The sequence below is a fragment of the Zosterops lateralis genome (assembly GCF_965231275.1).
Source record: "Zosterops lateralis genome assembly, chromosome: 25".
In the NCBI taxonomy this organism is placed as follows: Eukaryota; Metazoa; Chordata; class Aves; order Passeriformes; family Zosteropidae; genus Zosterops; species Zosterops lateralis.
The window spans coordinates 550,534-575,787 of NC_139785.1; the positions used below are offsets into that span (position 1 = coordinate 550,534).

General features: G+C 47.2%; 1 protein-coding gene across 5 annotated transcripts in view; it reads right to left on the reverse strand.

The window, feature by feature from the left end:
- Window positions 1-362: 362 nt before the first annotated feature.
- CADM1 (cell adhesion molecule 1) overlaps window positions 363-25,254 on the reverse strand; it is a 135,847-nt gene continuing 110,955 nt past the window's right edge. For 2 of the 5 annotated variants that reach the window (XM_083877996.1, XM_083877994.1), the window contains 2 exons: window positions 2,732-2,863; window positions 363-2,523 (listed from right to left, as the gene is read on the reverse strand). In XM_083877996.1, the coding sequence (XP_083734122.1) occupies window positions 2,405-2,523; window positions 2,732-2,863 (251 nt within the window). In that variant the 3' untranslated portion in view covers window positions 363-2,404. Of the gene's footprint in view, window positions 2,524-2,731; window positions 2,864-11,306; window positions 11,390-16,612; window positions 16,646-25,254 lie in introns of all 5 variants that reach the window. The other 3 variants (XM_083877992.1, XM_083877995.1, XM_083877993.1) reach the window with 3 other exon arrangements.

A 25,254-nucleotide genomic window follows, 5' to 3' on the forward strand; every position in this document is an offset into this window, starting at 1 on the left:
GGTGAAAGAGGTCACATATGTCAACACTCACCTTCCAACGGAGGATTTAAATATTTGTCTGCTATTAAGAACCTGTGTACTGACTTACCCCAGCTTGGGAAGGTTGTATTATCAGTGTCAGATCATTTTTCTCCAAGGCATTACTCCTCAAAGAAAACAATTTAGCAATTATGAACAAGAAACTTGCGAAATCTGCTCTATATTATATGCAACAGGTTCAATACATCAGGTTTAACTGCTATTGTCCTAGGCAGTGCTGGGTGTGACCTGTTTGGCCCCAGCTCCTCCTGCCCATACTGCTGGTGGAGCTCTGATAGTGGACTCTCTAACAGCCAGGATAAAAAGTGCAAAACAAGATCTAGTTTTGTAACATTAACTTTTTTTTATTAAGAAGACAGATATTTTATAGTACTTCTTTTCTGTTGTAAAAATGGGATACATGAACCAATACAAAATGTGAATGGGAACAGATGGATATGTATTTTCTTACACTGTAACATCTTCCATGGACACCTTAAAACAGAACTGGCCTAAGGGGGAAAAAATAAAAAGGCCGGGTAAATAAAGAACAAGGTTGTTTATCATCAGTTTCGCGTTCTTAATTTGTGATCCTCCTTTAAACAAGGTTGTTCTTTCTTCACGCGTCAAAGTCCTAATGATCTAAAGCTGTACAAAGTAATACTCAACAATACATTTCAACAGTGCACTGTATACTGAAGAAAAAATACATAAACTGATATACAACTAAAATTAATAATTTCCTGTTTTTTTTCTCCTGTTTTTATGTGAGCTTTTATTTTTCCAATGCGTGGGGCCGAAATTTTGCAATCTACCTGAGACGGAAAACACCAATCAAACACATGAACCTGAGACATGTCAACATTGTAAGTCAAAGTTACATCGGTAACACTGCACTACGGTACACTTCCAAACAGATATGGGCTGCTCAAGGCCAGGATGCTCGTCCCGTGCCGCCGCTGCCGCCGGGCCACGGAGCCCCTGGCTCCAACCTGGCTGCTTCTCACCACGATGGGTTTGGCAATGGTGCTGAGGGCTCAGAAAAGAGCTGCGCTCAACAAAAGCTGCTCGGGGAAAACAAAGGGTGTTTTTCCTTCACGACGTTCTGCTCGTGAAGAAGGGAAAGATGGAATACTGCTGGGGAACGAGCCTGGCTTGCTGTGCCCCGTTCCCAAAGGAATCCCACATTGCAATGGTTCTGCCAAAAACCAGCAATTAAAAAACAAAGACAAAAATGGCCCCCACCCCAACCCCCTAAAAAAAATCCCCAAACCTGACACTAAGATTAATGCTTTCCTTAAATAAATCAGATACATTTGCCACATAAACTCAATAAAAAAGTATCGCTCAAAATCCATGATTACTCACCAAAACAAAGTCAGTATATATAACTTTATACCGTCTTCCCACTGCGGTTTGCTACCTGTCACTTACAATTCCAATTGAGCCAGAGTCTCCTGTGCACCTATGGCTTTAGTGGTCATTAGCTCACTCGTTTCAACACAAATTCCCGCGTTTTACTCAGCAGGTAGAAAAAAAAGGCAGTTTTGTTCATCCAGCTGCTCTCTGGGTCTGGGCTCACACGTCAGAGGGGCTTTACCTGCTGCCCCACGGCTGCCAAGTGGGGAGAGGATGAGAAGCCCCCACACCCGGGAGGGCTCTGCCTGCCCAGCAAGGACCCTGCTCCTGCATCCCCACAGCCGAGCAGTGCCTCTGCCGAGCTCCAGCCCCTTTCCCAGCCGCCACCATCGAAAGCACCTGAAACAGCCACAAAAGAGAGCTCGGGGCGTGTTATCCGAGCCCTGACGGCAACAGGGGAACGGGACATGGGCACACTGAACTGCAAACTACGCATCTAAAAATGTGCTGGTTCTCCTCCGATGAGCTCGAGTTCTGAACGTAAACGGGTGAAGAGAAGAAAGGGGAAACATCTTCAGAGAAATGCACCTACTCCACAGGGTCCCAGCTGGCAACTCCAGAAACAGGAAAGGGGAAACGAAGAGCCACAGAAACCCGAAGGGAACTAACCCACAGAAGCCCCTCTTCTTCCCAGCCTCCCCCTGACCCGAACAAACAGAAATTAAACAAGGCACAGAATCTTCTGCAAATGACTTCACTAAACTAAATCCAAGCTGGACTTGGCCAAAAAAAAAAACCCAAACGAACTGAGGTGTCGAACAGCAGAGTGTACTTTACGAGGAATATTTTTACACAGCAAATCCCAGACCATCCCAGCCTCACCACTCTCCACCCATTTGCTTTTTTTTCCTTAAAAAAAAAAAGACACAAGCTGGTTGCAACTTCCAAGATCACTGTCTTTGTAGCGTTTAAATAGGGCCAGTAGTAACCATCCACGGTTGGACACCTCATGGGAACCAAGGCTGCTCTAGATGAAGTACTCTTTCTTTTCCTCAGAGTTGTTTTGTCCCCCCTCTGCATTGATGATGGCTGTGTCTGCATCGGCTGCATCATCTGCTCCTTTGGCTTCATGAGTGAAGTATGTACCTGCAAGGGAAGTGGAGCTGCATGACTCTTTGGGGGGTCTTGGTGTGGTGCTGAGGGAGCAATCGACAAAGAAAACAAAAGTGCCACTGGGAGAGAAACTGGGAGCGGGGGGGGGGGGCGGGGTCTGTCACATCAGACATGACAACACCATGACTGAGGGGACACACGTGCCTGACCTTTCATCCTCCAGCTTTCGTCTCTGTCTTACCTTTATGTCTGGCAAAATATCGCCCTAAAATGATGAGCAGGCAAAGCATTGCAAAGACGACAACGGCCACAACGCCACCAACCACAGCATGGTCCACGCTCCGGATGGCCCCTTCCTCACCTGCGCGAGAATCTGTTGAGATCAGAAGAGGAATAAGAATTGGGGACTCATTATGATGCTCTCGGCAGGCTCTGGCTGCAGCTGCTCTCAGGATGGGAAGAGCTGCCCTCGGGCTCTCCAGAAGAGCAGGGGTGAAGCACGGAGCTAACTAGGCAGATGAGTTCAGGCAGAGGAGCTTTGTCCGGAGCCGAACTGATCTGGCGGCTCGACTTGCGAGGTGTTCTCCGCTAAAAGCAGCAGCACTATGACTACTCACGTGGGAGAGAGCTGGGAGAGGGGAGGAAGGGCACATGGAGTTGTTGGTGGGGATCTATTTTGGGAAATTTCCCTACAGTGCTCCCCAAATCTCAGCCTGCCTGGTGGATGGGGCATGGAGAAGAGCAGTACAATACGGGAATATTAACTGTTAGCTCTGAGAAATGTCATTAACGAGTGCCCTCTTGAAAATATTTCAATTTCCCAAAACACTCTTTGCCCAAAATCCAACCCACCCAGCATGGAAAATGTATTTACAGCCATCCTCTGCTCCAACTGAACTGGGTTCCACCATGAACCCCCACCTTTACTGTTCAATGCAACCCACAAGGACACAGCACTCCTGACCAAAAACTAACACCCAGTCTGAGGCCGACAGTAAGCAGTAACTGTACAGTGCCTCCAAATGCTTTACTGCGTTTATTTAACTCCTCACCACACAATTAGTTTCCTTTCAGAGGCGCCTCTCCCTTGGGATGCCGTCACCTGGGAGAGGGATGACTGATGTGGCGAAGGAACAGCTCCAGAATGAACCCTGGATGAGCTATGGCCATGTAAAATGAATGTATAGCAGTGTAAACAATTTTAATTTAAGAATGCAGCTACATCAACCCTTGCTGCAATCCTAATGGCAACTGAGATTTATAATGCAGTAAAAAACAATTATTCTCCCGCTGATTAATACATTAACATTTTGGAATAGAAGCTAAACCATTGTCTCTTTTTTTTAGTGAGTCAAGCACGACACCTCTATTAAAATGATTTACTGGCCATACCTTACAATTTAAGCACAGCAGCAACAGAAACGGTAAAAATCTTTTAACTTTACATGATTTGTGAAGTCATATGTGAAGGATTTACCATTTAAATCTTTCACTACAAGAAGCACATGGCCCATAAATCTGCCCTGCCTGCGCCTGCCTGGACACCTCGGAGAAATGCGTTTTGCCAGGACGACTGAGAGAGCAAATGCAAGTCAATTTTTAAGAAAGATTTATCTCTGTCTCCCTCCAAAGAACAGAGCAAATCTCTGAAGCCTCCACCTCTAATAATATTTGAAGTTTATCGATCAAGCGTACAGATCTGTGACAGCTAAAGGTAATGGGGCTCTTTTGAGCCGAGACCTGATACAAAGCTTTCGAGCAGCAGCTGGGATTTACACTTTCTATCGATATTTCCAATTCTGCTCCAAGATTAAGGACTGAGGGACCCAAGTAAATAACCTGGGACCAAGAGCACCATGAAGCGCCTTTTAATTAAAACAATTTAAGAAAAAAATGCCCCTTTGAGTGACTTCTGAGAGTAGGAGCCCCAGGGTGGGCAGGAAGACACTGGGATGAACCGGGGCATGGTGAGGGACACTGTGGAGACCCTTCCAACAGCTTGGCTGATGAGGTAGAAACTGCAGCCAAAAAAGATTATTCCCCTGCAAACCAAAAGCTTTCACTGTCACATCCCTGAACTCCAAGCCATGGCACTGTGGTGACAGTGTGCCAAGGAATCCAAAAGCACAGCAAAGGGAGACCTTCTGTCTCATCTCCAATGGGAACAGACCATGCTGTGATCACTTCCCAGCATCTGCTCTGTGGCGAGCAGCTGAACATCCCTCCATGCTGAGGGAAAGGTGTCCATGGACACTCATGGGAGGCTGAGAAGATCCTGTGCCCAGGCACAGGATCTGCTGCTTGCTCAGGGTGGCAGCTGGGAAAAACCAGTCACACTGGGCATCCTGAGAGCTCCCAGTTCAACACAGCCCTCCCACTGCTGCTTGAGCTTGGCTGATCTGGCCTCTGTGAATCTGCTCTTTGCAAACCAACTGGCTCATCTGCTGCAGCAGCTGCTTTAGGCATGCTTCACTCTGTTTTTTGTTATTTTTTCAGAAACTTTGTGCCCAGTTCAGCTTGGTTGCTTTTGGAGCAGCCAGCAGCATCCCAGCCGGGGTGGATGAGTGCTTTGTTGACATCTGGAACAGCTGAGGGGCATAAACATGCTGAGTTACGGCTCTGTAATGTGCTTCCAGCAGGATTTTGCATCAAGAGGCATTTTTTCTTCATCATCATAAATTAAGGTTCTGGAAAGACGAAGCCATGTGTTTGTGCTGGCGGCGGCAGCCTCCACACTGTCCCACCAACCACTGCCGTGGAGTCGGGGCTGTGCCAGAGCCTTGTGCCTGATACATCCCTCATGTCTTCCCTCTGACTGGCACTGTACCAAGAGCAGGGAGAGAGGGTTCCCCTGGAAGGGACTTTTGCCTAAAGCCTTGCCAGGTTTGCTCAGCAGAGTTTGTTAAGCCAGAGTTCCTCTGCTGAGACGTGCAGGGCCATTTTTCTCAATTGCGCCTCTTAAAGAAGATCCCTGTGAGACGCCAGCCCCATGTTCACACTGTTATACATGTGGCTAAATACATCTTCAAGCTTACACGCGGCCTAAAGCATTCCTCCTGCAGCATCTCCTCTCCTTGCCTCCAGCACCTCATCAAACCCTGTCTGCTCCAGCACCAAGAGCTCTTCCTGCTGGCATGGCAAAGCCCAAATCCACCATCAGCAATTCCAACACTGCTCCCAGCAAACCTGTCTGTGTGCCACCAGCACGGGAACAGCGCCTCCACATCCTGTCCCTATTTCTTTGGTAATTAACAAAGTGTCAGGTCTATGGAACAAGAAATAATTCCCCAAAGCCAAGAAGAGACTTGACCTTAACAACCAGAATCTGCTTTAAATGCGTCTCCAATTCACCCAAGCTATTCTTGCCTCCTATCTCTGATTAAACCAGAAATCACAACTTTATTGCTGAAGATGGAACAGTCAAAATGGCAGGAACTGACAAAATGCCACATTATTTGCTAATCCTAATATGTTATTCTTCCTCAAGATTTGCTTTTCTCAGCACCAATTCAATTACAGATGCTACAAATCCTTCTGACATTTAATTCCCTCTTGTCAGGGCGCAGTAAATGTATACATGCAGAGCTTTCCCATTAGGATGTTAATATATATTGGAGCAAGCTGGATCCCGGCCTCTCCAGTGCATCATCAGGAATTTTCCCATTAGGGTTTTGTTTTGGGTTTGCTTATGAGTTTTTGTGGGTGGGGCAGAAGGAGGGAAGGAAAGGCAGGGAAGGAACAGACATCACAGCATGTTGTCACCAACATGCCCCTTCAGGGCTACTCTGCAGCTACGGTGCACCTTAGCTGAACCGTTTTTGGGTTGATGCTTTGCTTGGCACCAAAGCACCTTAAAGGAAAACTGCAGTGATAATCGTACAATCCACTTGCCAGACCTGAGCTCATTCAGGAAAAAAAAAAAAAAAAAAAGTTTGTTGTTCCAAGTGCTGTGCTGGTCCTCCAAGGGATTGGCATGGCTGTGCCCCACAACAGGGGATGCCAGGGTTTCACGGGATGCAGTACTGGGCCTGTCTACTCATGGTGCAGATCACTGTACAGCAGCAGGAGTGCTCCAGAGCCTCTTCTAGTGCGGCCAGCAAAAGACTTGGGTAGCTTGAAATTTATTTTTGCTGCTTATTTTTACCAACTGCTTGTGTAATCAACAAAGTAGTGATTACACTACTGGAATTGCAACCTTGAAGTTTTCCTTTAAACAAAAAGTGCGGCTCAGCAAACAGCATACACACAGGAGAGAAAGGGGTTTGGGATTGGTTCCTGCTAATCACAGAATAAAGGAACTAATTCCAAAAGTCAGGAGCAGTACGGAGCAGATGCTAAGCTGGGGATTGTCCATCTAAGTTCTGATAATCATCATCTGTGACTCACACCTGCAGGTTCTCAGCTACTGGGGCTTTGGGGAACTCTCTTAAAAAGTGAATGTATTAATGATCTCTGACATTTCTGCCAATATAAGTGCTAAAACTAGCTTTCTGTGGGCTCTCAAGAAAAATGTTGGTGTTGGTAAGAGCAGCACTCTGACAGTGGGTCAGTGCTTAGACTGAGGTTTAGCAGAGGGAAGACTTTTCTGCTCCCAGGTTCTCAATGAAAAGGTTCCACTCAATTCCATTTTAATGAGGCTTTAAATATACATGTATCTACGAATATTCCACTCTTTTTGTCAGCAGCAGCATCTCGAGACTAAAAGCAAGACTGGGTTGGACTGGGCTGCCTGTATTTTAAATCTCCTTTCTACCCACACTAACAGCTTCAGACCTATTTGGGTCAAACCCCTTCAGGTTTACCTTCAGCGCTGCTTACGCTCTCACAGCGGATCCCGCGAGGCTCGAAGCGGCGGCTTTGGGCTCACCTTGGTGACGGGAGCCCTCTGCACATAGGAGCATCCTCGAGCGCCCGGAGGCAGCGGCTCCTTCCAGGGACCTCCTGCGGCCGGCACGAGCCGGTCCCGCCTCTCCACCGCCGCTGGCACCGCTCCTGACATTGCTGCTGCTGCAAACTGCTCCTTCCCTGCGTGCTCCAGCACCCTCCAGCCGATTACGGCTCTCCCTCGGCTCAGAGCCAGAGGTGTGCAGCAAAGGCAGCACTGGGAGATGCAGTCTGTCCTGCTGTGATGTGGGAAAAGCCCAGGCTTTATGGAACCCCCTGCTGTGTGCTGCTCCTGCCACCTGTCCCTCCTCCTCACCTCCCTCCAGCTTCACATTCTGTAGCTCAACTGCAACATTCGGGGTATCTCTGGACAGCCCTGATCTTCCTCTATGCACATTTCTGCTGTAAAAGCAGAGAATGGAAGGAGATTTTTATGAAAATGTAGTTTAGACATTAGTTTTGGTATATTGGGATTTATTGCTGCACTTGCACAAAAAATTACCTTCTATTTCTGGGTGAAAATTGATGTCAAGCTCCTGAGATTGGACAGTGTGTGCTGAACTTGCGGGCAGGAGCAAGCTTATATACACTGACCCCACCAACAGCTCCTTGAGCTTCCCAGGTGTGCAGGTAACATCTGCATCACAGCAGGGGAAAGGAAACCTACACCAATGGCTTTGAAGAATTCCTAAACAAGTGATCTCTTCTAAATCTGGTTACAGTTTAGTTTATTAAATGATTATCACATCAGTATGCCTGAAGATCCCACAGGTCATGATCTGGGTGCTTAATGGCCTTAAGTCACTTGAGCACTCCTGAAAACCTGGTGAGCCAATTATTCCTTTTCCCTGGAAGTAGGAAACATCAGGACTGCACTCCCAACCAAATCTGGGGTAAATTCTTTCGTGGAATAAAGTTTTTGAAATGATGGAGCAGCACTAGAGGTTGGACTTGGCAGGGGGTGCTGGTGGAAGAACAGCTGTCGTTACTCCATGAACACTATAAACCACTTAGCCATGACATGGGAGGAGAGAAATCACTGTCTGTCTATGACAGGATGAGAAATAATGTTATGCATTCCCACAGCATGGCATGGAGCAGTCTACCCCTCCTCGAATTTATTGAGGGGCTGTTAAAGAGCAGTGTTAACCTTCCTGTTGTATCGTAATTGAATTTGGTCTAATTTAAACTAAGAGAAATTTGAGGAGTTCATCCCCCTTCAATCAGTAAGCTCCCCTTCAGCGACCCATTTCAAGATTGCTTCATAAAAAACAGCAGGCTTTGTCTGGATGGATGTGCTCACCCTGGCAGAGCTCAGAGCTGCACAGCTGCTTCCACAGACTCCTCTCTGGAGAAGGGAGTCCTGCTCGCAGCTGATGGCATTGATCCACCAGCACACCTCTGCAAAGATGCTGATGGAGAACCGTTCCCTATTTCACAGGAGGTGCTGATGCTCTGCAGCAGAGCCAGGAGAGTTCAGGGAATGCCAGGGCAGATCCCTAGAGCGCCATGCTTGGAGCTCAGGGCAGTGTCTCTATGTGTGCTCCTGCATGCACAGGTGTGTACAGCACACATACACACACACACACTCAGGTCTGCCCTTGCCATTCCCTGCAGGTGCTGCAGGAACCCTGCCTGCCAGACTGGAGTGAGGAACCGAGAGGTGCCAGGCCAGCCCCCTCTGTACCGAGGGCTCAGGATGTGAGGAACAAGAGGAGGATTGCGAGAGGCAAGGACATGCAGAGCTTGGCCGGGAAGAGCAAGGACGGCTCTGGACTCAGGCTACCTGGGTGGGAGGCAAGGGATGCATTACTTAATTGCACAGTCAGCAGACCCTCGGTTGGAGCTGTGGGCAGGACAGATGTACCTGGAAGGAACAGCACACTGAACAAACACAGCAGCAGCCTCCACACCCCAGTCCCCCGTGGTTGTGGGCATGTGCCCTCAGAGTGGTGCCCAGGGCTCCCAGTGCCTGTTCCTGCTGCTCCCAATGGAGAACTCAACTCCAGCACTCACCTGGACCACTCATCTGAGAGCCCCAATGTGCTGAACCCAGGCCAAAAATGTGACCTGGTTTCAGTTTCCCAGCATTCTGAGCAGGGGCTGTGGGGCAGAGGCCACTCTGTTTGTAGCAGAAAAGGGCCTGAGGCTTTCTCTAGTGCCCCCATACCTGACTCAGTATGATCCTGACCACACCTGACCAGGCATGATCACCCTTTGGGGAGGCAGGAGTAACCTAAAGAGCAACAAGGAAAATTTTGAAATTCCTAGGGAAAAAATCTGCAGCCAAACTAGATACTCCAAAAAGGGTGTTTGGCAGCCCACGATAGGTGCTTGCTGTGGGCAGCAGCTCTGCCTGCGCTGCATTCTGTAAAGGTGGGGGAAAATTTGGCTTCCACTCTAGACTCAGAAAAAGGACTACACTGAGCTGTGTGCCCTGGGAAAGGTGTGAGCTCCTCTGGGCAGCACAGGCTGGGAAGCAAACACCCATTCTGAGCAATTCCTTTGAGGAATTTTTTCAGGTTCTTCTCTTCATTCACAAAAAAGCGCATTTATCCTTAAAAAACAGAACTTTAAAGAACTTACTAGAGCAAAACAATTTTCCCCACCCACTCAGGGATGTTCACCAGAGCCCTTGTGCATCTTACCTATAGGATCTGTCCAGGGCCTGCAATAGTAATTGTTAGCATCACTCAGTGTCAGAAAACATCTGGAATGAATCCATCATTTCTGACCTCTTGGCCAAAGCACTCCTGTAGTGGCTTATGGGATGGGACGTTCCCGATTTGATTGAGTGAGAGGGAACCACTTGATGGAATAAGATGAGGACTCATGGGTTTTTTGGGGTATTTTTTTGCTCCATGCTGGACCCCTGAAAGGAACAGCACTGGGCTCCAACCCCCCTGGGCTGGGCTCTTCCCAGGCGGACAAATGGCTGCTCCTGCCCTATGGCCAGGACTATGCACCCTGTGTTGGAGTGGCCACACGCAGCCAGAGCCCGGCAGGTACCAAGAGTCTGCAGGGATGCTGTGCAGTGGCGGGGGGGCAAAAAAGGAAAAAAGAAAGAAAGAAAAAAAAAGTGTATTTCTATAGGGAAACATGAAGAACAGAGATTTAGGCTTGTACCACTGGTACAGGCTCGGCTCTGTACCCAACTCTGCACCCAACTGCATCCACTGAAGATACTGTTATGCTTTAATCTCAATCAGCACTAATTGGCAAGGACCAGCCATGAGGATGCATTTATGCCCCTTTCAGTCCAGTGTGGCTAAAAAGAGGTTTGAACCATTTGCTTGATTTGGCCTCACTGATGAAACAACCACCTCCTTTTTACCCCCAGTCTGATGTTGGTATGATGAGGAATCCCCGAGCAGCCAAGAGTTAGTGCTGGCCACCTGTTTTAAGGGGCGGTTTCACACAACACAGCAGAGTCAAGTGTGTTACAAACATAGATTCAACTCAACTGGTCTCCAAATCAGTGTTGAAAAAATCCCAGCCAGGAGGGAGCCACAATGGTTGGCCTGGGGGTCCTGCACCTCCTGCCCCATGTCTGAGGATGCCACACAGAAATGGGTGCCAAAACCATAAAACAAAAAAAACCAAAAAAAACCACAAAAAAACAAACAAACAAACAAAAAACAAACAAACAAAAAAACCCACCAAAACAAAAAACAAAAAAACCCCCAAACAAACCAAAAAAACCAACCAAACAAAAAAAAACCCACAACAAAAAAACACAAACAAACAAACAAAAAAAACCCCCACCCAACAGAAAGGAGCACACTTTCAAGCTGTGAGAGCATGGGGGGGAATGGCTGTGCCACAGCGACTGCACAATGCAACATGGCCAGGATGCAGAAATCAGAGTGGAACCAGTGTCTAGCAAAGGATAGCAAAGGAGAGCAGCGGGTTACCTACAGACTAGCCCTTACCTGAGAGATCCCCATAGTCCAGCTCCTCGGCCGAATTGGGCAACTGAGTAAAGCCTTACAAGTAAAAACAGACTCGTTTTTCTCTGCGTTTCTCAAGCAACAAAAAAACAACACACTTAAAGAACTGAGGATGAATTTCTTGGGGGGGAAAAGAGAATGCGTCAGACACTTGCCACCGTCTGCCAGGGCGGGCAGAGCCATCGTGTGACACCAGTGCAATCGTGGCCTTCACTACAGACAGAAACGCTCCTCGTTCTACACTGTTGGCACACGAAACATGGCATTGAGACCACTCATTGCAGCATGCAGAGCCCCCCAAACTCTGCCTTTCAGCTGTCACAGGGACAATTTCCCAAATTAGTCCAGGCAGATTTTGGTCCTGCATACAGAGAGGAATAGAAAACCTGCCTCCGATTTTGCACCCAACCCAATTAGTTTTGGTCATGGTGACAAGTCTGGACATTTATCAATGAGAGAATGCAAATATTGGCAGTGCATGTCATGGCCTGTTTGCAGGCTGTGGGCTGTGTCCTCTGCCAAACTATGGGACAAACCGGCTTTTTTCATTTGCCCAAATGTGATGAATAGATGGGAAAAGCATCTGTCCTCAAAGCTATAAAACAATCAGGGAGGCACATGGCTGTGGCCATCACAGGCAGCCAGCGCTATCTATGAGGGCATTAGTGCTGCTTGCTTTGGGAGTCTGGGGAAGTGCTGGGGTCTGCAGGCAGATCATCCCCAGGGGTGGACATCTCAGCTCCAGTGATAGGGCAAACCTGTGCCCGGAGGCCACCCAGACTTACTAAAATGTGGGGTGGAGCAGTGTTACCCTGTAGACTGTGACTTCCATGACTCACTCTTGCTGGCCACTAAAAACAAATGCATAAGCAAAAAAATTCCCATGAAGAGATCCCGCATCCCTGGGCACTGGGGAACCTGGGATTGTCAGCTCATGGACTGCTACTAGAGCTGACTGTCTGTTACAAACAGCCAAGCTGTGAGTGCAGTATGGTCAATAAGCAGACTTGGCCACCACTGCAGAGCAGCAATATGTATATTGATATATATACACTGCTCTTTAAAAATGAAACTAATTTTCAGTGACTGGTTTTTAAATACATCAAATCACCAGGAAGCTCCAGCAACCAGCACGTTGGTATTACCTCCTGAAGTGAGAAGCCATTTAGATTAATAGCCGGAAATTTGCTTGTGTGCCACTCTTGGGTTTCAGGGAGCCCTTTTCAGATTTTCAGGAGCCTTTTTCCTATAAATGATCTGTAAATACAACAGTTGACTCACAGAAGCATTGGCCGTGCAAAGCTGCACTTGGCAGAGGAGCCCTTCAACTTCTCTCTTCAAAATTGCTTCTGTAGAGAGTTCCCTTTAAAGGAACTACATTTTCTCACTGATGAAAAAGGGCAATGTTGCATTTTTTATGAAGGAAAAAAAATAATAAAAAAAATCCTTTTCAGAATAAAATTTGCAACAATTCTACAATTCTGTATCTCCCTGCACCTGGGACACTCACAAATGCCACCAACCGGTGTTAGAACCTGTTGTGAGGCATTTAAATAGGTGGTAAATTACTTCTTGATTTTTCTCATTAAACTTTCATACTGGCTACTAAAGCTCCTTCTTTTCACTTCTGAAGGGATGAACTCAAAGTCTGCCACTACTCCTGTCAGAGAAATGAAAGCGAACTTTCCACTCTGCTCCACTACTCTGGTAATGATAAATCCTTGGCAAGCAGTGCTGGCACAGCGAGCGCGTCCTGCAGCTCAGGCAGGTGCCCACATGAGGACCAGGCACCCCAGCTATATTTAGGTTTCTGTGGGCTCCATCCAGTTTTTAAGGAAAAGTCAATTTCTCTCCCATCTCAGGCTCTAAATAAGCAATTAGGGATTCCGTTTCATGCAGATCCGAAGCGCGCGCAGACAGCGCTGTGATGTTTTATTCAACCGCCCCAAGGACAGGAGCTGTAAAATGCAGTGAGGAACGGGCTTACTATTAGCTGCACTTTTAAGTAGGGCATTTCCAAGAGGGAAGGAGGCAGCTGGACTGGCAGAGCTGCTTGGTGATGGCAATGCAGAAAGCTCTGAGGCCCTTTCCGTGGCACCTGGAGAGGTGTACGAGTGGCTGGTGCTCTGGTGCGGGCAGGTTTTGGCTTTAGCCAAACAAAACTCATTTTCAGGGACTGAGCACTATCAGAAAAAGGAACAAGAGTGTAACACAAGTGTGTTACCTATTCTTGTACCAAACCTGCTAAGGCCACAATTAAAAACCCATATGGGCCTTCAGGGAAGAATTTCCAGCCTGTAAAATAATTTATCTGCTGCATTATGGGCCAAGTATTTTCTTATCACTCTTTGTGATTGAAGTGTTTTCCTTTTTTAAACCTTCATTCCAAACTTCCTGCTTTGCCAGCTTCAGAGGAGGCTTTTTCAAATGGCTCAAACCCCTACCTTTCCATGAGAATGGGCAGAAATTCTGCCTGTGGTGAGGCACCATTGCCTGGTTCTTGCCTTGCAAGGGGAGTGGGGATAAGCCCTGAGCCCCCCATTGCTGGGCAGACAGATGGATGGACACAGCCTTAAGCACAATGCCCTGTGTGGGCAGCACCCACAACCAGGGGAATCACTCTGAGCATTAAAAGCTCTCTGCTTACAACAGGGTAGGAGCAGAATTTGGAGAAAACAAGACACAAGGTCAGTGTGTCCAAGGTCATGGTTGCTTAGAGATGTCCTGCTTGTGTAGGGGGCAAACGTGAGCTGGGTGTCTCACCTGAGGGGCTCCACAAAGGCCAGCACCTTATAAGGGCCAAGCTCTCTGGTCACTGAGAGGCAACAGGGGCCAGGACATTAAAAACTGGCATGTTGATTATGATGGGGAGAGGGGTAGGGAGGAAAACTGAAAGGCCATGGCAGAAAAAGTGCTTTCTCCCCAGACTGAGTGGCGCAGACACTCCAGGTTGTTACACTCCCGGCTCCAAGTTCTGCCCATATTGCAGCTCAAACAGTGGGACCTGCGATTCCAGCCCCACGGGCACCCTGACCCCATGGGGCACACCGAGAGGGAGGAGGGCTGAAGCTGGGAAACCCCAGCCTCGTGGGGTGCAGCGGAAGCACAAGCCTTCCTGCCGGCCATGATCATGCTGTTATTGGAGCTCTGGCAATGAACAGTGCAGAGAAAGGAGAAAGTACATCAGAAAATTCACAGTTAAGCTCTCATTTTTCAACTAAAGAGTTAACAATGTTCGTGCGTTAGGTCACTCATGCATCGCTGCCGTCAACTCCATTCCGTGAGGAAACGGGAATGGCAGGGCCTTGGCTACTGCTGGGACATGCACACACACACACAGGACTCCTTCCCCCCAGTCCTCTAGGATACACTCCAAAACTTTCAATAGCTCAAAACCCTCTTTCCCCGATTGAAGCATTGTGAGCATTGTGCTGGCTCCACACTGGCCTTACATTCCATTTTCTTTGCTAGCAAGCTCTTTTTTGGGGTTGGTTTTTGGTTTGGTGTTTTTTTTTTATTTTTTTTTTTTTTTTTAATTTTTTTTTTTTTTTTGGTTTTTTTTTTTTTTTTTTTTTTTTTTTTTGGTTGGTTGGTTGGTTGGTTTCTTTTTTCTTTCCCCAATTCATTTTAAATTGTTTTTGGAGAAAATCCATTTGGCTGTACTCATGCCCATGCATTTTTAGTCATTCACAGACATGCTCACTCCCATCAGACATCGGAAAGAACAAATGGCCAACAAACAGAAACACCTGGTATACTCCATACACACTCCAGCAACACAAACTTGGAAAGAAATCTAGAGTCTTCATGGGAAAAGCACCCCACAAGGGCAAGCATGGGGGAATTCAGAACAAACTGTCTGGTTTTAAGGCAGGAAAGTTTGTGGCAGCTTGTTTGACTAGGACAGGTTGTCATTTCAGCTGGCCACCTCCCTGGCAGCGATCCTCCCCAAGGAGGGGGGATGTCCTTGAGTTAAAAACAGGCTTTTTAGGGCTTCCTCAGAACAAAGTAAAAGAAGGAAAGACATCAGGAATTGCTTTAAAAAATGGGGCAAGGGTTCACCATGGAGCATCTGCCCAGCACATCCTCATTGCAGAGTCGAATACATGCCTACACTGAGCCTTTCCTGATGCAGAGACACCTAGAAAGGATGTTAGGAGTTGTGCTATCATCAGGGCTACCTGACCTTTTTCAAATGTAAGGATCAACATCTAGCCACAAACAGGTAGCTACAAAATCAGCAATGCTGGCTCTTGACATTTAATACACACAGGAAGATTATCATGCAGACAAAATCTTTATGCCAAGTGGGGAAATGCACCCAGGTAGGTAAGTTATCTGTGATAAGAAGTGCAAGCCCCTCCACTTTATATGGCACTTTGCTACTGAATGATTGCTTCACTCAGTCTTGCCTCTGACCTTGCTCAAGAAATGCCTCAAGGGGAATAGGCAGGAGAATGGGGTGCTCTGTGCTAGGGATTTCTGTCAGTAAAATATCAGTCAATTTATCAGAGTTAAAATAAACTAGAACAGCAAAGTCCAACATGAATTAGCTGTAATTAAAAATTGTCAGAGGTTTCAGTTCTTCAGCTGAAAAGTAAGCTTGTGCCAAAAAATGGGATGCTCAATTTCCAGCCTGCAGTGTGTACGTAGGCTTGCTGGGGAATGGAGGAAGCTCAGGAAGCTGTCAAGCTGTTAGCTAGACTGCCTCGAGCAGACGAGAAGGGTTACTTTGCTAGACTGCTATGCTGAGAGTAAAGTGTTGCTATTTGTTTTCCCAATCTCCTTCTGCAGTGTAATAACGCAAACTTCCCTGCCGACCTTGGAGGCGAGCGCTCCTCTGTGTAGCATCCCAGAATCCCCAGTGCTGCCCTATGCCAGCAGACCCACTGGATGCCCTGTCTTAGAAGCTACCTCAAAATGCAAGAAAAATGCTAAAAAAAAAAACAAACAAACAAACCCTCAAAAAAAAAAAAGCTCAAAAAAAAATCTAAAAAAAGTTTTTAAAAAGTTTATTTTTCATGTGTAAAATGACTCTCTAAATTACCTGGATGCCACTTCCATGGGGCTTGGGGCACCAGGATGATCAGCTGGGGAGCTTACAGCAGAAATGACAAGAGCAGACAGACCTTCCAGCCTTAGAACCCATGTTGCATTTATGAGATGAGTCCACCTGAAACACAGTTTTCCCTTGAAGACTCCAGTTCCCTTTCTGGCTTCCCCTTCCCAGGCTTGTCTTGCCACTCAGCAGTGCTGAGAAATAAGATAAACAGGAACGTGATACCAACCGTGAACTGCTGGTTCTGTCGTCGCCGTTGTGTCTACACACGGGAACAGAGGATTGGAGGAAGGGAAGAAACAGGAGGAACAGCATGCAAAAAAAGGGAAAATGGAAAAAATGGAACAGATAATATATGAGCAAGCTTTCAAAGAACATTGCGTGACAAGCAATAATAAAATGAAAGGCAAAAAGCATTTGAAGTGAGTTGCACTGTTTAGAAGACATGCCTCCAGTTCAAAAGCTATGAGCCTGAGGAAAACAGTAAATTTTTCTCTTTTTCCAGGTCCTTGCCAGAACAATTACTGGTGGTTGCAAAGTAAGGGGAACAGGAGACAGGAGAGAACACTGACACCAACAGTTTGGTTGGTGGGGACAAAACAGAAGCTCCAGAGCAGGATGAGGAGCTGAGGCTTGGCATGTTGCTGTTACACACTCAAATACTGCCTCACTGGAGCACCCATGGCCAGGGAACTGTCTGCTCCTGCCTCTCCTCCAGCTTCCCAGCCACCACCTGCATGATGAACCATTTTTTTCAGCATAAAATATGTTCTAGAACTGGCAACTGTGGACAAATATTACCAGTCCCTCTGCTGCAGCAGATACCTGGTTGAACAGCTATGGGTAATTTAAATATCCTGGATGTTTTTTGCTGGTTAGTCTGAAGCTGACTCTACTCCACATGGACTACATCCCACTCAAAATTTCTTGAGGGGCATTGCCTTGCCAATGGAGAGATGCTTTGTCTCTTCCAGATGTTTGCAACAGGCAGTTTTAAAAGACTGACCCAAATCTGAAAGCTTTTTCTGACAATTATTTCCTCCACACCAATAGGTCTAAATCAAATGTAACCACATTATCCAAATTTACTAGCTTATTCAGTTGTTGAAGGCCATTTACTTTCCATCTGGAGGGAGGTATTCCATGGCAGGGGTCAGTGGCTGGGGTGGGCTGGCTCCTTAGGATGTGTCACTGAAATAAATCCCTGGAGCCAGGGGCCCAGCCCAGGTTTGGGATGGCCCTGCCTGGTTGGAGGCAGGAATGTTTGGGTGAGCAACAGCTGACTGAGCATACAGCAGCGCTGCACTGCCTGGCCCTGCACAGCAGCCTGGAGCTTGGGTTTTGCAGCAATGACAGACAATTCACAGCGGCGCTTCCCCTCAGTGACATGCTGGCAGACAACCCAGAAATGGGTCCCCTGCGTGGGCAGAGGCAGCAGTGGAAAAAGGAGGACCTGTTTCTTGGCAATTTAGCTGAGGACAGCCCAGGGCTGAATTCCTGAAGCAGCAGCAGAGACAAGAATCATACAAGGAATACACAATACTTACAGATACAAGGTCTACATGCTTTAATTATGGAAGCAAAACAAATAAACCCTGCACAGTTTAACAAACTGCACCAAGATTTGCATAACAGATTAGCAAGCCATCATTAGCCTGTTTCCACTGCCAACATAGGCTGTTCTCATCTTGGCAACCAAATCTAAGGCACTCTCAAGGCCAGCCCTTGCTCTCCTGTGGGAGCTCTGGGGGCTACAAAGGAAACCTTCCAAAGCCACCAAGGAGACCAAGAGCAGGGCTTTGCTTTGGTTTTTGGGTAGCAATCCTTATTTGTTTTAACCAAGCAAATGGTAGAAGGGGAAATGGTGGCGGAGGTGGGGGGAAAGCCATTGTTTAGAAGGGGTTGTTAAAACTGAGTATTAATTCCTGAGATAGCATCTTGGCATCTATAAAAAGTCTCAATTTACTGTCTTCCTGAAATAGAAAAAGTTATGTCAGCTTTTACACTAAATAGAGAATCTGCTGGAAGCAAACTTGTATTGATGTGCTGGAAGAGATTATTAGTCAAGAAACAGTGCAAACTGGACAGTGCATCTCGCTTCCCTGTCTGGGGACAGAGACTGACAGGTTACACAAAATAAAGTTCTCAAGCGGTTGTAAGTGCGAACAAATATCCACGTCAAACAACATGTTGGCTGCAGCTGGAATGACAAAGTTATGATTAGCAAATGGTTTGGATGGTTGCAATAGGAAACACAGACTGGTTAAAATTTAGAGTGAGCTTTTGGGGAGTCCTGTTCAGTCCCAGTCTTCTTTGGGAATAAGGGCTGTACACACCAGTGCACCAGAGAGAATGACTCCGTGTTAAAGACAGGAACGTGCTGACACTGGAGAGTGTCTGCATCATTGTGTGGCAAAGAAGAGAAAATGGCCACTAGTGCTGTGGTTCCAAACCAGTGCATTCTTGTAAATCCGTGCGTATCCTGGCCCCACCACTGCCACTCCTCACCCGAGAAGGGACATCCCAGCCCTGCAGCGCTGCTGCTCACACAACCCGTAACTTTTGTCTAACTTGGAAGGTGCTTTCCTGAATCCTGGTTATGTGCCACCAGCTTCTGCTTTGCTTTCAAGAACAGCCAAATTTCCATGTCAGAGCAGGCACACAGTACCCCAGGGATCAGCCTTCTGCCCCAGGTCCTGTAACAAAAACCATCTCTTCTCCTTGAATGCTGACCTACAAGAAGTCTTTGATACACTCCTGACTTAACCAATATTGACCAAAGCAAAGGAAAGGCTCTGCTGTCACAAAACAGCACTGTTCTGGTCCCAAGCCATCAATATGCAGAACGGCTACCCAATCACCCAAGGCTGATAGCTATAATTTAAAATGGAAAGCTGGTGATGAACAATGGGCTGGTTTACAGGTGCAGCAAAGCCAAGACGTAGCAATCACATAACCAAACAGACTCAACTTAATGTGGGATTTTCTATCTTAATATCAAGGCTTCTCTTCCCAATGCCAATCAGGAAGAGAACCAAACATGCTGTTCAGGAAAAGCAGAACAATGCCAAGGCCTTCCAAAATCTTTGTGTACATAAGCTCTTCAGAGGCCCGGTTTATAGTTACAGAAGGTACCCTAGGGAGTAACTATTGGCCTCTACAAAGCTGCAAATTTCACTTTATGGGGATTTCTGTGTAGCACTGGCCATAAGAAATAAATATCTGCCAGCTAAGACAACTCAGATGACAACCAAGCTCTAGGCACTCACCACCTCATTAGGCAGCTACACAAAGGCACACACACATATACACACATATTTATAAAATTACTGTGTGAAGGCAGCTGGGCAACATTTCTCAGAGTTACAAGCTCCACCACTGAGCCTCCTCGTTTTCTCAAATGGATTCTCTCCAACTTTAAACTGTTTGCAGAGTGTGACAGACCAGGCCCTTTAAATTTGGTCATAATTAGTCCACAGTCTCAAACAGAACAAGCACGATGGAGGAATATTAAAACCCCAGCAGCAAAATTAAATTCCCCTGGCTGAATGCTGCAGCCTTGCAGAGGTACTCGGAGCTGGGGGTGAGAAGCACACACAGAATTATAGCAGCATATCCACAAAATAATGGCAAAACACACTGCTGCCTTTTAAATTTAAAGAGGCTTTAGCAAGTATAGATATCCATTCAATATATTGCTTTTTAAATTGCCTTCTGAACTGAAACCAAAAGCCTGATGCGTGGAGCTCTTATTCTTCCCGATTTTCCAGACTACTTCACATGTACTGACCAGGGTGAGTGTGAATTCCTGCCTTCGCAGCAGCCTGAGGGAACAGTGCGCAGCACCGCAAACTGCTTTGGTTCAGGTCCTTGGGGCTGATGAAAAGGCCTACAAAACCCTTCCTGGCATTCCCCTGGATCAAACTTCTATGGGACACCAGCACAAATGCCACATCCCACAGCAGTGAGAGAGCTGAGGGGTGATGGGTCTCAAACACCAGAGCGCAGTAGCACATCCATCCTCTCCCTCACTCCAGCCATTCTCTCCCTCACCTCAGCCCTCCTCTCCCTCATTACATGCTCCTCAAGGATGGATGGGGATCTCCTTTGCATTCCAAAGCCCCCTGATCTGCTCCGTACAGTGCTCCAGTTTGGTGCTGAGTGCCCCAGTCCAGGCGTGCTGCAATGGGCCCTGAGGACAACTTGATTAGCGGACCAGATGTTTCACAAAAATGATCACAATCTGTATGGATGTTGTGTGTGACCCAAACAAAAATAGTCTGAAATTAGCACAGTGGCTCTAGCCATGATTTCGCATGTTTCTCCATATGGATTTGGGAGGATTTGGGTTTGATTTCAAGCCCAAGCTTGCACACACCCCACGCTTCTGCTCAGCAAGATGATGGTTTGTGCACAGCTTATGCTGTGTCACCAAAGGTAAAGTCATGTATGACAGGTCCTGCCTACTACTGGCTGTACATGGGACTGAAAGACTGCATTTTGTTTCATTTTATTTTCTGTCCCAGGTCTGTCAGCTCTGCCTTTAGCCCCTTTAATGCAGACACACCCTCAATGAAAATGTCAGAAAGGCGTAGAATCATCTTTAAATTCACTTGACATTTTACCAGGGACAGGCAGAACCTTCAACAGAACGCAGAAGTTAAATAATAAATAATTTGGGTGAACAAATCCCTGGGCTGCATCCCTGCACAGTGGCATCAAGCACCTGAACATGTCACAACTTGACAGCGGACTGGGAATGCCGAGAGCAAACTGGGAGCCCTGGGTGCTCCTGCTGACATGCCCATCTCCTGTTGGCAGTGTGGGCACCTCCACATCCCCAGAAAAGCCAGAGACTGTAAGAGTCCAGACAGCCGAACTGAAGCTGACCACTCTGAGCTGGCTGTGGAGAAAATGTGTTTTTATGATTAAATTCCATGTCAGCACCTGCACCTTCCCAGGCAGAAGTGCCCATACCTGAGCTGATGTCATAGCCCTGCCAGGACACAGAGCTTTAGTCACCCCCACGCTGCCTCCCTGCCTCCCACAGACCCACTGCAAGGAAATCTGAGAAAAGGATGACTGGGACTGCATTCTTCCTGCCCATCAGTCACTGGGATTACTGCTGGAATAAACCCCCTGCAACTGCAGCTTTTCACATCGGCTGTAATTAGGAAAGGACAAACTCCTACTGAGGATAAAATAACTTTTCTTGAGGAAATTCTTTGGCACATGAAATGCTCTGAAAACTTGCAACACTATTTTTGCTCACAGAGTTCACATTTCCATGTGCTATTATTTCTAAAGCACCTGGGGTGGCACAAAGGTGTGCTTCTCAGGAGACAGTGCTTGTCCCCGTGGGTGACAGGAGAGTTCCACCACCATGTGCCCCTGCTCAAGAGCTGATATTCCAATTCAGCATCAATTCTCAGCTCCTGCTTTGGAGCTCACTGGCTCCTGCACACTTCCAAACCAATGACAGCTTGCTCCTGCTTGCACAAATCCTGAGCCTCAGGAAGGAACTCAGAGCTGTTTCCACAGGATGGGCTTGGTGCTTTCCACATGTATTCACTGAGGGGGCTGGAGAATCTCTGGGAATTCTCAAGTGAAAACCACTGCCTGCAATGTTACAGCCCCCTGAAATACACACACACCCACGCCTGCTACTCTGAGGGATCAGTGGACTTAAAATATGCTCTAAATGGGCATTCCAGGGAGGACATTGGGAGCCCCCAGCCTGCTGCTGCTGATGTAGAGGATGGAGAGCAGTGCCTTTGCAGAGTTGCTGCAGGGCTGGGCAACACCGGCAACCTGCATGTGTCACCCCCAGGTCTTCACCAAAACTGCTGCCAAGACACTTGTGCAATTCCACCTGTGGAGAAAGCGTGGGAAATGCAAATGTGCACCTAGGAACGATGCTGTTGATCCTGGGAGGCGAGCAGCAGTGAGGAGGCTGGGAAAGGCAGGCAAATACTCCACGCTGTGCCCTGAGATGATGTGGGCTGTGATTAAGGACCTTTATTTCCCAGGAAACAACAGCTGCCCAAGCCCAGCATTTCAAGGAGTGACTCCAGGGTAATTCAAATGATGCTGCTTGCTCTGCTGTATCGCATTGTACATCTTAATGAAGAAAGCCACAAGAACAATTTAACTGATAAAAAAAGGCTTGGCAGTGATAACGGCTGAAACACCAAAGGATGGCTGGAATATCAATGCTGTTGAAGGATACATGGAAAAGATCAAGCTGTCATGCTGGAAATCTTTCCAAGCACCTACACTAAAGTGACAGAGAGAAAGCTCTAAAGGTCATGGTGTCTGGAAACTTCACCACTGCTCAGCTTGTCCTTCACTGGAGAAAGCATCAGGTCAGCTTTCCAAGAGCTCCCCCAGAAACTCCCTGAACCAATAAATCAAAAGGACAACTCCAAGGGCAGAATTTGCTAGGGTCATCTGCTAGAAACTGCTTCAGTGCAGCCTCTTTCTCCATGTTTTATTCAATTAAAGCAAGACAATTGTTTTTCAGAACTACTCCATGATTCCAGGGGACATGAACTAGGTCAGGGTTATACTAAAATTAGAGGTTGAAAAGCAAAATAAAATAAATTTCAAGCCCACCTCACCCTAAGGATTGGATTCCACTGGGCTGGCTCCAGATGCCTGGATTGCCAGCAGCTCAGAGAACACCCTGTTGGCTCCCACCTCTCCTTTGTCAGACAGGAAGAATGCTGGAGCATTTGGGTGAAGACAGGAATTAAGGTATCAGGTGTCTCCCCAGCCTTTGAAAACTGTTCCAACACTACTCTGCTATGTAATTCTAGAGATTATGTTAATTTGACCTGATTTTTTCCAGCCACAAAGTCTCTTAAATACCGAAGGGCCGAAGCTGGTGTGGCTCTGTGCTCCTGAGCATTGACTGGAGAGGATACACGTGCACATCTCTGCACAACTGAGGGAGGAGAAGCCTTGGCTGCTCTGGGTGGGAAAAGCACACTGAACATGGGCAGAGGATGGTAAGACACATGTCAAGAGGACTCGGTGCCAGAGAAGAAAATAACACTTTCTCTTATCAGCATTAGTGAATCTTCTTCCGACAAATTGTGAGCAGGAACTGCTGGAATCAGGGAGCAATATTACATTTTCATTACTTTTCCAGGCTCCCCAGCAGTTCAAAGTCAACACAGAAAAGCATCAAGAAGGCAATGGAGACCCACTGGGTTCTGCCACCAGTCTGAAATCCTCCACCACTGCAAACAAAGGTGAGAGAACAACGTTGGAGAGCCGCGTACTCCTTACCCCAAGGGACCTCTGCCAGGCTGATGACACGGCCATTTCCAACTGCAAGAACCACCTCCCTCTCCTTCTTATTTTTAATATAAAAAAGCTGGAAAACTACATGAAGGAAAGCCCAAAGGCTACTGAGCACCCACCGATGAACTGCAGCACTTGCAGCAGGACAGCAAACAACCGAACTGCTATTTATTGGGAAGAACCAACCACTACTGGGGAACGTGACACAGCAGGTGAGGACAAGCGAGGACAGCACAGGCTTTGGGAGGCAGTGCTGGGGCAATCCCTAAAGTGACAGGCTGGTAACAACGCAGTTCCCAGAAAAAGGACAGTTACTAAGGTATGCAGGCACCAAGATTAACTGAAGGGGTTATCCAAGTATCAAGACACATTGTTCCTTTTAGCCTTCCAAAATTCACTGAAAGCATGAGCAATTACTGTCAAACAAAGAAACCTGTGAGCACTTCCACGTACAGCCTGTGGGACACACACAGCCGAGCTTCTCTGCCAACAGCTCTTAGGGAGGCTTTGAGAAAGCTTCAAACCTCCTCTGAAACGGAAGTGGGTTAAGTCCAGAAATCAAAACCATGGAAAAAGGGAGAGCGATCACGGCAGAGCACCCTGAGGTGGGTGTGCGGAGCTGGGGTTACCAGTAAGCACCTGCAGGAGGAAGCAGAGCACGGCGAGGGCTGGCAGGGCGATGGTGGCCACTGGTGTGAGGTAAGGCACGTTGGGAGAGAGGCTTCCTGTCCGTGCCAGCAGAGCCTGCCCTGGGTGCAAAAACCTCGAAAGGAAAAGAAGCCATGAAACGTCCTGGGCAGGGTGGTGAGAGTCAGCTGAGCAGCGCCATAAAAGCAAATAAAATGTGAAAGGCATTTACACCAGGGATGGTTTACAGCAACAGTAAACGTTGTGCCCTTAGCTATTCAATGGTCCATCCTCACCTGCCGTTTGCCACCTCTGCCTCAAAAAAAAAAACAAACAAACAAACAACAACAACCAAACCCAAACCCAACCCCCAAAAAATCCCCCAAAACCAAAAAACCAACCAAAAAACCCACAAAAAGCAGCAAGCAAAAGCAAAAGCAGCAGTTGGAATAGGAAAGGTCAGAAACATGACAATATGAATGGTTACAAATAAATCAGAAGGGTTTTCCTGATGAATCAGGTCTGTGAGGAGGTATGAGGATGTGTCAGAGAGAGGCATCATGGTCTTGCTGGTTGTTTTTATTCATCTTTTCTCACAAGATACAGAAAATCTCACAAGCTGAAAGGCAGCTTCTCAAGAAGGGGCCTATGGATGGCATTCACTCAACAAAAATGATTGGTGGAATTCCCTTTTCTGGGAGAGTGAGGGAGAAGCTTATCACAGAGAAAGATCAACATCTTGGCATGAGAAAAAGCATCTTGAGTCACATCAGGCAAACTGAATTGCCAAAGACCAAACTTTCTATAAATTGCTCAGAAATTGATACTGATGGGATGGAGGCTGAAACGACTGCCTGTGCTAAGGAAGCTCTAAGGCTGTTGGCATCCTGTATTTGAAGTACCCAGTGTTGGCCACCAGTAACTGAATTAATCACT